This window comes from Linepithema humile, chromosome 1 (genome assembly GCF_040581485.1).
Source record: "Linepithema humile isolate Giens D197 chromosome 1, Lhum_UNIL_v1.0, whole genome shotgun sequence".
Classification (NCBI taxonomy): Eukaryota; Metazoa; Arthropoda; class Insecta; order Hymenoptera; family Formicidae; genus Linepithema; species Linepithema humile.
The window spans coordinates 4711673-4725264 of NC_090128.1; the positions used below are offsets into that span (position 1 = coordinate 4711673).

Here is a 13592-nt window from a genome sequence, read left to right on the forward strand (position 1 = left end):
AGCATGCTCTGACATTTAGCGCGCTCCAAACTCAAAAAGAAATTGTAAGTTAGGTTAGGTCGTTAGATCAACTTAAGTTAGATTAGGTTTGGTTATGTATCATATTGTTTGGTTATGTATAATATTGTACAGATGCGAAACGCTCGATTGGATTTTGCGATGTAAGATGATAAGAAACTGGCAGAATGCAGAAGAATTTATGAGACGAGTTAAATGCACAAACACATGTTACGAAGTCTTGGCCGTCGTGTTGAAGATTTTTGTACGCACGCTACCCTAATAAGACAAACACAGAAACGTCAAAACAACGTTGCACAAAACGCTTGGAATGGATTATGCAACGGTCGTCGACAATGCAGTCAAACAATTCTATTCGGCGGGCAACAATGAGGCTCACTCGTGGCTTCTACAGGTTCAAACCTCCCCCGAGGCTTGGCACTTTGTTTGGCATCTCTTGGAGCCTTCTAAGGTACTCACCTCAACTTCGACGGTTTAGCCTATCTCATAAAGCTTCTAATTCACTTTTTTACTATATCTGCCTCGATGCAAAGTTCTCTGTTTCTCATCAATCTTGTTATTGTGTTGTCAGTAACGTTACAAATAAAGTTAGTTACTATAGGCTTTAGCATTACTTTTGAATCACGAAACAAAAGTAGTTGTAAGAAGAAAGTAAGTTGAAAATATTTGGAAGCAAGTACCTTACACAATTCAACTTTAGATAATCAATGTTTGACGTGTATTATTTGCAGTCATTCGAAGCGCAGTTCTTTGCGGCGACAACTCTACACACAAAGATATCTAAGCAGTGGAATGAAGTGTCTGAAGCAGAATATTCAATATTAAAGGAACGTTTGCTCAATAGTGTGAGAAGACCCAACACTCCTACATGTATTCTTACGAAACTTTGTCAGGCGGTAATATATATTGTATATATACTGTATTTAAAAAAATATATATATATCATACATGATTAGATAGCCTTCATATGTTAAGTATTGTTTAACATATGCTAATTTTAGTTAGCTGCATTTGTGGCTAACATTTACAGTACAAGAGGGAGAGAAAAGGATAGAAGTATAATTGACGAATTACTCGACATTTTACCATATGACTCTTCGGCAGCATTGGAATTGCTGCTTCGAGTGCTTTCAACGCTCCCTGTTGAGGTAAAACTTATACTTATGCTTAATTTTCGCTTTCTATGTAATGTAATGATTACAATACAATTATTTGTTCAGTACGAAAAGAAGTATGAAGTGAAGAGTGCCAAATCGCGGGAAGCTGTTGCCGATCTAGTCAACAGCTGGTGCCAAACCGCGTGGTTCTTGCAACAAGTCTTTTCAATATGCAATCCGCAGACTGAGGGCAGTGATAGCACATTGTTTTCTTTAGGATTGGAATGTGCTCAATCGTGGCTTAAAGTTGGTCAGTTACCTTTAGAAACCACTGGCCAGATCTATCCTTATTTATTAATGGCTGCAAGTTATTACGCACCTGATAGGTATGTAGTTGTGCTACTTACTGAAAGATAAAACTTGTTAGAGATATCAAAACAAAAATATTGGTTCTATGCAAAATATGCGTAGGACATAAATGATGTATTTTTTCAAGAGCTATAACTTTTATTTGAAACATTTTTTTGTTACATCAATATTTATCAAAATAATGTTTAAAAAAGCGATAATTTTCGAGTTTTGACTTTGAAAATGACCTTGTCGCCAATCGGCATGGTTATATTCGTAATCAGCGCGCAAAAATACAATAAAAAACGTAGTTTGAAGCAAATCGGAGGTGCGGGTTTTTCGGAACTTCACCCTAATAAAATACCATTAATGTTTTTCATTAAAGAGAAAGCGGCGACGACGAAAATATCAGGAACTGGGAAATAGTACAAGAATGTCTGATCATGATTGTAACGCACTACGATCTTCACAAACACCCGCACACTTTCTGGGAGTGGGCCAAAGGTTTGGTAGTGATGGCGCAGCAGAACAGTACGAAATATTTCTGCGAGATACTAACTGCTATTGGAGAGGCTCATAGCCGAGCATTTCTGATCGCTCTGGCCGAAAATTTCGACGAAATGCGCACCACAACGAGCAACGGTTTGATCACACTGTTGTTAGAATGCTCGGACCAGAGCGGACGTTATCCTACAGACGAGACGCGCAGCTGTATCCCGTTTGGATTCTGGTACGCGCTGCAAGATGACCTTACGACGCTGGATCAACCTTTGGAGAACCGAGCGCTGCAGGCGCTGAAGCCCATTTACTACCGATTGGCTCAGGCGTTACTGCGAAAGTCGACGTTACCTGCATCTCCGGACGAGGAGGGAAACGCGGATGAGCGCGAGCTCTTTCGATGCTACAGGCAAGACGCAGCGGACACACTGGACTACTGTTACAGTGTTCTTGGCAATGACCTTCTGGCACTTCTCGGGCAACGATTGAGTCTATCAGACTCACCATGGACCTTCGTAGAGTCCACGTTACACGCTTTCAAAGCTTTGTCGGAAAGCGTTAGCACTCAAGAGTACTGCTATATACCTGCGTTGATAAACTTGATTCTCCTTCACATACCTTATCATCTTTACCCTGAAGAGGTACGTATGATTCGCACAATCGAGTAGCTATAGAATTGTAATCGTGTAATTGAAATGTTAGGATTGTAGCACTTGGTGCGAGCAAATTTCTCCAAACTTCTTTTCGAAATAAGTAGAATTATCCAAAAAGGTAGCTTTTCCTTTATTTTTCCTTTATTAGATAAAATAATTTCAAGAGTTTTTAGATTAGAATACATATTTCTTATGTTATATCATTCTGCCGTTTTTCACTTCTTATTTATTAATTATCAAATAACTAAAAATGTAACGCGTGTTTGTACATCAAACGAATTCTCGCTTTTTCATTAGGTATTAACGTGCGCCTGCTCGACATTGGGTGCGTATGCCGAATGGATCGGAGAGCATCCGGAACCTTGGCTGGAGAAAGTGTTGCAGCTTGTCATTCAAGGCCTGACGCGGGGCTCGATGACGACGCCGTTCGCGAGTATGGCGTTGAAGGACTTGGCCAGGGAGTGCGGATCGCATTTGGCTCCTTACGCGCCGTCCGTCCTCCACACGATCAGTCAAACTTTACCGAATGTCGAGCCCGGTGGCGGGGAAGGCTTGCGACTTATGTACGCAGCCGGGAAGCTGCTGAATGTGTTGCCCACCGTGGAGGAGCAACTGGTGCACCTGGAGGCAACGTTAGGATTATGCGTGACGAAGATGAAGGAGCTGCTCGGACAGCCGCTGTTCACCGCGCGGATGGCGATGACGAATTATCTGAAGATGGCCACCACGTTCTTCACCACCATCGAGGGCGTGATCGGTAAGGCTGTGTTGGACGGCGTGCTACCGATATTCAATCAGATTATCGCGCACCCCGAGTGGAGCCAGGACAACGCCACGTTAGAAGCGATGCACATGTGCGCGCAACGATCCCTCTCGGCGTTGCGACAGCCGGAGATAGAAGCGCGTCCCTTACTGCCGATCTTGTCGACTTCCTACAAGATCTGGCCGCACGCGGCTGCGTTGAATCTTCTGAAGCAGCTCGTACTGCTGTTCGGAAGGGATCCGGATAACATCATAGGGCCGGTGCTCGCGGAAATGAGCTCGATAACATTGAACGGCGTGAAGGCGTGCAGATCCGTGCAGGGCGATCTGTCCGATTGGTCGGATCTGATGGAGGCGTACCTAAGCGTGCTCTCGCAAATCTGTAAGAAGAACGCCAGGATGTTGTTGCAAATCGCAGATCAAATACCGGACATGCTGCAATGCGGTAAGCGCATTCACGATTTAAGGACGTATCGAATATCATCGATATATCCTTAAAAATCCTCAAAGTTTGACATATAACGTTTCATTCTTTCTTTCTTTTTAATCATTCGTTTTCTTCGCAGGAATCGCTTGTCTAACACTTCCGGAGACGGCCACAGCCAAAGCCGCCGGCCATTTCCTTAGTCATGCAATTATGCAGAGTCCGCATCTTCAAACGTTTATCCAACCGATCGGACAAGAACTTGTCTCCGCAATTTTACATTGTGTCGGTAAGCAAAAGCGCGAAAGCACGAGCATCTCAAGATATTATGCTTTTGCAAAACCATAAAAGAGCTGTTAGATTTTGATTTTATTTTTTTATTTCTTTCAGGTGGAGCAGTGTCTCACAATAATTTAGATCCTCACGCCGAAGTCTTGTTAGCGTTAAACAAAACATGTCCTGATTGGACCGTACAGTGGTTACGCGCTGGTCTGGAAAATCAAAAGAATCTCGCCGCCGTCGTATTGCAAAAAGATAACCTTACACGCATTTTGCGTGAGAGAACAAATAGGGGGCGACTTTGTGAGGTATTAAAGGAATTTAGTATTCAAAGTCGTCAGAAAACGGGTCTGTGATGACAATAGAACTTTCGGTATAACATTGGCAAGTTTTACTGTAAGTATGAAGTAATCGATTTAAAACAATATGTAATACATATAATTTGTTTCTTCTTAATAAATGCTCCATATTGTACATAATTATATCTCGTATAAGGTTTTGCATTTGCTGAATGATAAGATATGCATAGTGAAAATGGTAGGAACATACGAAATCACGGAGAAAATGTACATATTTATTCTTTTTTGTCTTGATATAAATTTAAGATATTTATAGAAGCTATTGTGTGTGAAACTTTTATTTTGCGTAATTTTATAAAAACAGATTCAAACAATCAAAACAAAACACAAATTTTTTAATTTATAAGTAGAATCAGGTATACTGGTTAAAAAAAGTTCATAATTAATAATTAATTTATTGAAAAAATGTTTACAAAATTTAATTATTAATTATTAAAATTATTTAATTTTTAGAAAAATTAAATAATATTTGAGATCAAATATTCAGCAATCATGTTCCACTTTCTTTATTATATAATAAAATTGAAACATCTTGTTGGTGATTATGCCATTTAATTTTGATTTGTTTGTTGTTTGTTGTACAGAAAAAAAGCGCAGAAAAGATCATTAAAGATACATGCTTCTACTTATATACTTAATCAATATCACTTTCTCAAAGTCTTAACGCATATTGTTATGTACGTAATATTTTGTATTAAGACGCGTATATGTGCACATCGCGGATTACAGTAAAAATCAATATTTCGCTTTCTTTTCTCTATACATAAATCGCATTTCATTATTAGATAAAATAAATCTATTGTTCTTTACATAAAATAAACATTACAAATAAGTTGTGCTCATGATATGTGTTTCAGTAAAATTAATAATAAAAAAGCAAAACATAAATATATCACTGCGACAATTTTCGTTTTTTTTTATTTTTTTTTAAATTTTATTTTTACTTCAACTTCTCGCGCATACGTCACCGAATTGTAATCAAGATCGTTATTCAAAAAAATATCTGAATAAATAATTTCTGAGTTTTATTATAAATAAATCGTCCTAAGGAAATAATCAGATAGTAAAGATTAGTCTCGTTGACACGCCGATACTCGTCGACAAAATACAGAATGCTAAGTCAACTAATTTCCACTTACATCATTTTTACACATTGTACGTTAACGTATACAAGTTCAGTGCGTATATGTACATTATTTGAAAGGATCTACGTATTGTTACTTGGTGCACAGGCATGCGATCGTATCTAACAATGGAAACTGGCGCAAGTGTTCAAAATCGGAGGGGGAAGACCACTTGCACCCGTTTCTTTGTAAATACGAAAATGCACGATACTAAAGTTTCCGAAATAAGATGAGATACTGGCCCGTCGGACATGTTCAAAGAAAGCTTCACGTTTTTGTTATAAAATGTAAAAAACGAGCGGTGGCGATGGATCGATATAATTGTTTTTATATTTACACACAATTTGCAGAGATCTTCACCGAACGCAAAGTTGAGTTTTTACTGCGGGAGTTCGCCGTTCGACAGGGATGGTGCGCCGAATTTTGCGGCGACGCGCGACTTCCTGGGCTTGGACGATTTGCCCGCTGTTTGTTGCGGCTGTTGCGACGGTTGCTGTCGTTGCGGCTGTTGCGACGGTTGCTGTCGTTGCGGTTCACTCGACGCCTTCTCTTTGATCTTATTTACAACCTCCTGTTTCTCCTTCTACGTTCGAGAAATTCACGGTTTAATTATCGATTTCCATTGCGTAAAACGTGTATCGGAATATACATTGAAGATTTACAGACTGCAAATTGGAGATCGAAATTTGACCAAAGCGAGCTAAGATTGGGATTATTTGATTCTTTGAATTCTCATCTCTCCAATTCACAATCTCGATCTCCAATGTGTACACTGTCTGATACGGGCTTTAAAAGAAGATACATTGTTTACGAACCTTAGGCGAGGTTTCTTCCTTTCTCTGCTGTTGTTGCTGCACTTTAGGGCTAGAGTTCTTTTTAGTACTAGAACTCGTTTCCTTCGGAGTTTGCTTTACATTGGCGTTTCTACTCTTCTTTTGCGCCTGTAACGGAACGAATGGGTTGGCGTGTTTTGTTCCCATCTTCGGTTCGTTCTGCGAACCCCTCTGTTGTCCCTGCTGTTGTCTTTGTTGGTGCCTGTTTTGGCTGTACGATGCGGTTGGCGCGAATATTTGATGTGGTGGTTTTTGCCATTTTGGATAAAATGTGTAATTCAGCACGGACAGTTGCGAGGGTAAAGGCGGCATTTTTGAAGGACCCATCGGTATCGAAGGGCCCATGGGAGGTCGGATATTTTGGACCCAGTTATTTTGTTGATTGTTGTACCATTGTTGTCGAGGTGGCATCATCATTTTTGCATCGGGCACTTTATCCAAATTTAAGGCCTAATAGTAACAAAGTTATATTAATTACATCTATATTAATCAATTCCTTTGTATACTTGTTATTACCTTATACGCCTTCTTTGCTGCACTTTCTGTGGCTTGCTCACGAGTGGCGCAAGGAGCGCTTTTAAACACTGTAGAATTTTCCAGCATAATATGGGCGATAATTAAACCCGTTTTCTCATCGACGCTATAATTGTACTTTGGTATGCCAGCTCCGTTGTAAGAGAAATGTTTCAATAACTGTGTGCTGTACCAGACTGGATTTGCTTGTTCCTTCTTTTCTTCTGTTTGTCGAGCACGCTAAGAGACAACATATACGTGTATTATGAAACAATATACATATATATATATAGTGACATATATATTAATGCAACATACATCGAACAACTGTTGTACTAAAGATGGAGGATCCATCTTTTGATCTTTCTGCGAAATTGTCGCTTTCTCAGGCGTCGCCACAGACTGCGGCGCAAATTGCTTAGCTTGCTGCTTACTCGTTTGCGCATTTGCATCGGGAATTTTCAACAGAGCTTTCAAAATTGCGCTAGGATCTTGCGGCTACGACATAACGTTTTGATTTTTTTTTTTTTTTTTTTAATCTAGCAATGAAATTCGTATAGTTTGAGTTACAACACTCAGCAATATTTACCGGCGTGTTGTGATTGTTAAACGGCTTGACTTTCGTCATCGGGAACGCTGGAACCGTCTTCTGCGGTGGTCCGCTCGGCTTCTATTATATATAATAAGAATCTATAAGATTCATAAAACAACTTCGCAAGTCCACTATACTGACCTGTATCTTGTGCAATTCATCCCACAGCGCTTGAAACTCGGACGCTTGATTAGATGGCGCGCTTTGGGGACTCTGAGGTAGCCCTTTGTTTTGCAGAATGATCTTAGGACCCGATTCTTTCACATTGCGCTGGGCTGCCAACCCCAAACGAATATCTCGACTGAGCTTTTCGAGTCCTTTCTTAGCGAGTTGCATCTGCGGGTACACTTTCGACTGATCGTTCTTTTTATTGGGAGAAGCGGGATTGGTCGTTTGTTTCCGGTAATCCGTCGATTCGTTCATCACATTTCCTTGCTCCACTCTCTCGCCAAAGCTGATGTTTATAAAATCCGCGGCTGTTAAACGGTAGCCGCGAAACTCGGAGCAACCATTTAACGTGAGTCCGCCTGCAATGTTTATTAGTGTAAAATATATATTGCAAAAAATGTTTGTACTCATTATTTCGGAAAATTAATACGCAGTGTTACCCATGAAAGGCTGATCGAATAAAACATCATACATGACGTCCTGTGGATTGGTCGCTTTTTGTACTCCTATAATAGTGCCTTTCGCGCCAATTGGTACGGTGAAACCGATTTTGACACAGCAAATTCTGTCGAACAAACGGTTTTGGGAATTGGGGTCGGGCGGCACGTTACGTAACGGATGTAATCCTGGCTTGAAAAGCAGATCCGGCTGCACTTGTAGAAATACCGCTTTGCCTTTAGTATCCCGAGTCTTCAAATATTTCTCTACTTCTTGCTCGATCGTCTTCACTAATTCTGCTTCCACGACATCCATGCCGCAAGCGCGACTTTCTATACCTTGTAGTTCTACTTTCAGCCAAGCGACTATATCCTTCAGCGCATTCGATCTGTAATGCAATACGATGTTATTACACTGTTATCATATATTAATTTTAACGTAAGGAAATACGTACCCCGGTTTGAATAGTTCCTCTTCTTGAAAAATGTCGTTCGTTACATTTTGAGCCAAACGTTCAAACAAGTCAGGATACTTCACCATGTAGTTGCGGATCAGTTCGACTGCTTTCGTACTGTACAGCCATTGACTGTTGTCTTTTCTAGTGTAACCAGGCATCTAGAAAAATTTCGGCAGATTAAAAAAAAAAAGAAGGAGAAATGGTCGAAATTTATTCGTGTGCGACATTTTTTACCTCTTCGTTCTTCTTATTGAATTTTAGGTTCAATCCAATATTATATTTAGCGACTTCTTCTTTCGATGCTTGTATAACATAAATAGTTCCCGTGATTCTACTTAACAGATGACTACTTATTCCAAGACGTTGAGCGGCGATACTGCCGTGCATATATCGAATCTTTTGATGCGCAAAGGCTTGTTTAACGACCTCGAACGTCGGTTCCTTTATAGGATTTATAGAAATTGTGATTCCGCGTGCCTTTGGATTGTCCTTATTTGATATGATCTGTAAGTTCGTAAAACATTTTTAAATAACAGGAACATATGCTTTTTCAACGAGTTAATTCGACTGCTTATTATTTCGTATTATTCAAATTTTACTATATTTATTTCTCCAATACTACTTTTATGTAAAACTAACACAATCGTACCTCTCCCATTGCACCGTAATAGGGATGTCCGAGCATGAAACAAAAGATTCCTGGTAGGAAAATGTCATGCATAGTTTCATATTCTGTTATTTTCTTGGTGTAGACAGAAATATCTTTAACTATGGCCTGATAAGCATGAATCGTGGTGAATACGTTCCACTGTTTCTCAATCGTCACTTTCCCCTGAGGACCAAAAATATACCTGTTGCCTAGGAATGAGCGCGTGAAAAGCAACACACTCGTCTCGCCTAAATCTATTCCAAGACGTGACATATGTCTGGAAAAATAAAATATTATAATAATTGTTATTACGTCAGTAATGTCGCTAGTAGTGAAAATTTTGTCTTACGTTTCTTTGATCAGTTTTTTGTGCAGAGTACATTCCCCGGCTACTACGCCCTTCATCTCCTCTTTGATTAGATTATCAGGAGCGTAGCTGCCTAACGGATTAATTAAACTGAACTTCGCATCACAATCGGCCACGCCCACCACGAGAGCCTCCTTCAAGTGAGGCCAATCCACATACACACTCTTTCCTAACAGCTTCGACGCTAAGGTCGTCGCATTTGGTGCCTTCTCTGATATTATGGTTAAAATCATATTGTCTCCCAAAGATGCTTGCTGGAATACTTTTACCTACAAAGATCTTTATGTAAGAAATTGTTACAATTCGAGGTAATATTGAGATCTAACGGTACCGGTACCTTCGCTTTTTCCAAATGCGCTGTATGCTGTAAATGCCGCAATATAGGAAATCCCGGATAATAAACGTTGAGATCAAAGCCTGGAGACAGCCCTCTAACTAATTTCTCTCTTGGCACAAAAACGTCGTCGCGGATCATTAATGTTACTTGAGCATGACTGGTGAATTCTGGAAAGTATACTGTTTCCTTGTGAACGCTTCGAATTTCGTCAGCATGCGAGTACAGACACATCGGCCCATGTTTGTTTCTTGCCTGTTCCTCTGTTGTTAATTTCGTCAAGTGCGGCTGCATAGCTATTGCGGATAAAGAGACAAAAAGAGATTTAAGTATATTTTACAAAATCTTCAAAATTATTAAATACAGAAAAAAATATTACCAGCCAGCAAGAGTCTCTCGTCAATGAATGGAATAAGTACAACTGCTTCCCATTCTTGTCGCTTTCCATTTAGATCGGTTTTAAAATTATGTGGATAGTAATCAATAATAGGGGACGATTCTTCTGTCAATAGCGATTGAAATGCCTCTGGTAACAGCTCCTTGCTGTACGCTGGTAATACAGCTAATAATTGTTGAAAAGGTAAAAATGGTTCCCCCAAGTCAAATTCTAACTTTAAATCCTTGAAGTCCTTTATATCTGAAATGTACGGAGCGTAATGATGCGGATAATACCATGACCAGCTGCAACAGCCATGATAATAATAATGCAAATTCCATTGTATCGCTCGCACATAGCCCTCGGCTTGCGAACGCAAAACTTCCCTGCGAATGAATAATATATCCATGAAAACGATAGAGTTACAGTCTTATAGATATCTTGCGTACAATTGTTCAATATGAATACTCACGCATCAACATTGTCGTATTCTAATTTGTTCATATAATAATATTTTTTATGTTGTACAAATTCCATGTTATATATATCACTATCAGACTCATCATCTGCCATATCCATTAAATCCATATCCATTAAAAAGTCATCATAATCTTCGTCAAAATTACTCAACGTCTGTGTTGAAGTGTTAAATTATTTATTTATCTATCTATAGCAGCAGCCGAAAAATATTTAAATAATTACCATCTCCGTAGTGTTTTTAATTAGAGCTTCTAGATCCTTATTTTGTATTTTTTTCGGAGATGCGGTCTCGCTGTCTTCTGATTTTTTATATACATGTCGTTCAGTTTCATTGGGCCTTCTACCTGTTTTACTCTCAAAAAATTTCAAATCGGCGTAATGTTCATTAAACTGCTCTAAATCTAGACGACTAAGCTTCTCCATAAACTTTTCAAAACGGTCCAGTTTTAATGTTCCCGCTTCATTTATATAACCTAAAACAAAATAATGTTACGTTTACTCAATTAAAGACACTTATAAAAACTATATTTGTTTTGTTTGGATATTAACCATCTAGCGTTGGTAAAACCTCCATGTATGCACGGTACAGAATTGGCAGTGCACCATTAGCAATATGTAGATTTGGCAAATGGGGAATGAAGTCATTTCCTACTAAAAAACCCATTAAAACCCAGTCATCAATTATTTTCTCTATGTCGAATGCAAAAGACAATTTATCTCTGATTGGTGAAAACTCATGCTCTATATATTCCCGTAGAAGTGACAAATGAAGAAGACAGAACTTTGTCTCTTCAGGAGTCATCTTTACTTGCTGTTTACCAAACTTTACTTCTTCTCGTAAAAGGGAGAAGTTTGGCTCGTGAGAACAGAGACCTAACATTATTAAATCAGCATCTAGACCATATAAACAATGCCTGGAATTTTTATCATAATCTTCGCTCGCTTTCATGTATCTTATATAATCCATAATTTTATGCTCTCCTTCTCCAGGGACCTAAAACAGATTTTATATATTGTATTTTACTGAATGATACTTCACTATATAGTCACTTCATCTATATATTATTTCTCCAAAGAATTCTCCAGAGAAAAATTAGATATTTGCCTTACATTACAACACAAAAATAAAAATACCTCGGATCCACTAAATAGTACTTTACATTTCTTCCAAGCATTATCAATGGAAATTTTATATTCGACAAAACGTTTAAGCTGCTCGCCAAGTTTAGCCATAAAAAGTGTTCCTGGGGTTATACAATTCGAGTCAAATCTTTTTTCCTGAGGTATCGAGATACCCTTTGCTTTAGCTTTAGCTTCTTGCACTTCTACTTCCTTGGCAGATCTAAATCGCCGGCCTCTTTGTTGATTGATCTTTGCTCTAGGCGCTACACCATCTATCGCCATAAAAAACAATTTTTGCGGGTGTATCATGTTGAACAATACTTCTATGTAATGAAATATATTCTTAAAAATAGTCTCCTCAGAAATGCGAAAGCAAACATCGCCATCATTTGGATGCGAACACGTGTGTATGATACCATTCATATCTAAATATAAATAATCAAATTCTGGTATCTGAAAGAAGCAGAAAATAAACTAGTAGGAATGTTACAAGATTGTAAAAATTTTCTTAAGTACTCAATAACACATTAAAAAAAAAAAGCCTTGTTTAAGTTTGCGTGATAAAATACGACAGGAAAGCATCTTTTTGTCTCTCAAATACCTGATGTTCCTTTATGACCTCGCTGAGACAGGGGTACCTCTCGCTTATGTATCTAAAGAATTTCGGCACACCCATCTTAAGATACACGTTTTAACGCCGAGAGAATATATTCTTCGACTCGTCTCTGTTCACCTGATTAATATTTTACGCGTCCTTTTATAAAATCGTCTTATCAAAATTAAAAGTTTTGCCAGTAAGTACACTACATCAACTTTACTTCAATTGATATCGCATAGATTATGCGGTTTATGTAGATGGAAAAACAAGTCCAAAAATCATGAAGATTTTTTTACAGTGTTCGTTATTTCGACGTCCAATAGGAGAATTCACATTTTAGGGATTTTATCTACAGATATTTTGTCTCTAAAAAACAAATCTTACGCAGTTGGTACTTCAACACAGACGCTATCTAGCGGTAGTAAAGAAAACCGTTTAGTTATTAAAGCATAATCACCTGTAATAAGTTGGCGCTGGAAAAAAAGTAATCATGTTAAACATACAACAAATTTTTCTTTAATTGCTTCTTTGATATCCGTGATTGCTTCAGTTAATTAATAAATATTAATAATGCTATTAACACTATCACAACTGTTTACTTAACAAATAACCATATTTACACTTGATTTCTTTAAAATCAAATCTTCTAGAAAAATTGCTGCACGATTGCTCCTTTTATTTGCATTGTTAAATTTTTTATTTTTTAAGTTTTTATTTATAAAAATTAATAAATATTGATTATTTGATGAGTTTTTTATTATACTTCATTTGACGTGTATTGTATCGTTTTTTACAGTTTGATGATGCGATTATGATTAAGATGTAGATCCTTTCAAACGAAACATTATTATGCCAAAAAAAAATATATGTAGAATGTTTATGTGAAAGGTTGTGTTCGTAATGCTAACAAATTCAATAATAAACGCTTGTGCCGAAAAGTTTACCTTCTGCGGAAAAATACACGCTCAGACAGTTTTTAAATGGAAACGTAAGACTGTATGAAATTTTGATCAGATATTCATACAAGTTTTTTATTTTTATAAGAATTAACGGTAAAAAAATTAAATCCGTTAAAATATATGTGTAAGAAAAACCGAACCGTT

At 38.0% G+C, this 13592-nt stretch overlaps 2 protein-coding genes across 4 annotated transcripts; one reads left to right on the plus strand and one right to left on the minus strand.

Moving 5' to 3' along the window:
• Nucleotides 1-67: 67 nt before the first annotated feature.
• cdm (importin-13-like protein cdm) lies at nucleotides 68-4558 on the plus strand. 2 transcript variants are annotated; one of them, XM_012371011.2, is made up of 8 exons: nucleotides 69-469; nucleotides 750-914; nucleotides 1020-1166; nucleotides 1239-1501; nucleotides 1849-2602; nucleotides 2912-3821; nucleotides 3943-4089; nucleotides 4191-4558. In XM_012371011.2, exons 1-8 carry the CDS (start codon nucleotides 329-331, stop codon nucleotides 4433-4435), a joined length of 2772 nt encoding a protein of 923 aa, XP_012226434.1. In that variant the 5' UTR covers nucleotides 69-328; the 3' UTR covers nucleotides 4436-4558. The 2 variants fall into 2 exon arrangements, with proteins under 2 accessions (XP_012226432.1, XP_012226434.1); XM_012371009.2 differs by having other exon boundaries at nucleotides 68-469; nucleotides 1020-1501.
• pcm (pacman) lies at nucleotides 2734-12766 on the minus strand. 2 transcript variants are annotated; one of them, XM_012371008.2, is made up of 19 exons: nucleotides 12493-12766; nucleotides 11904-12344; nucleotides 11319-11763; nucleotides 10992-11242; nucleotides 10762-10922; nucleotides 10293-10675; nucleotides 9917-10209; nucleotides 9562-9848; nucleotides 9213-9489; nucleotides 8798-9067; nucleotides 8561-8721; nucleotides 8109-8494; nucleotides 7642-8027; nucleotides 7498-7578; nucleotides 7227-7406; nucleotides 6912-7148; nucleotides 6378-6845; nucleotides 5904-6145; nucleotides 2734-3756 (listed from the first exon to the last, which is right to left on the minus strand). In XM_012371008.2, exons 1-18 carry the CDS (start codon nucleotides 12565-12567, stop codon nucleotides 5942-5944), a joined length of 4986 nt encoding a protein of 1661 aa, XP_012226431.1. In that variant the 5' UTR covers nucleotides 12568-12766; the 3' UTR covers nucleotides 2734-3756; nucleotides 5904-5941. The 2 variants fall into 2 exon arrangements, with proteins under 2 accessions (XP_012226431.1, XP_012226430.1); XM_012371007.2 differs by lacking the exon at nucleotides 2734-3756 and having other exon boundaries at nucleotides 5443-6145.
• Nucleotides 12767-13592: the final 826 nt, after the last annotated feature.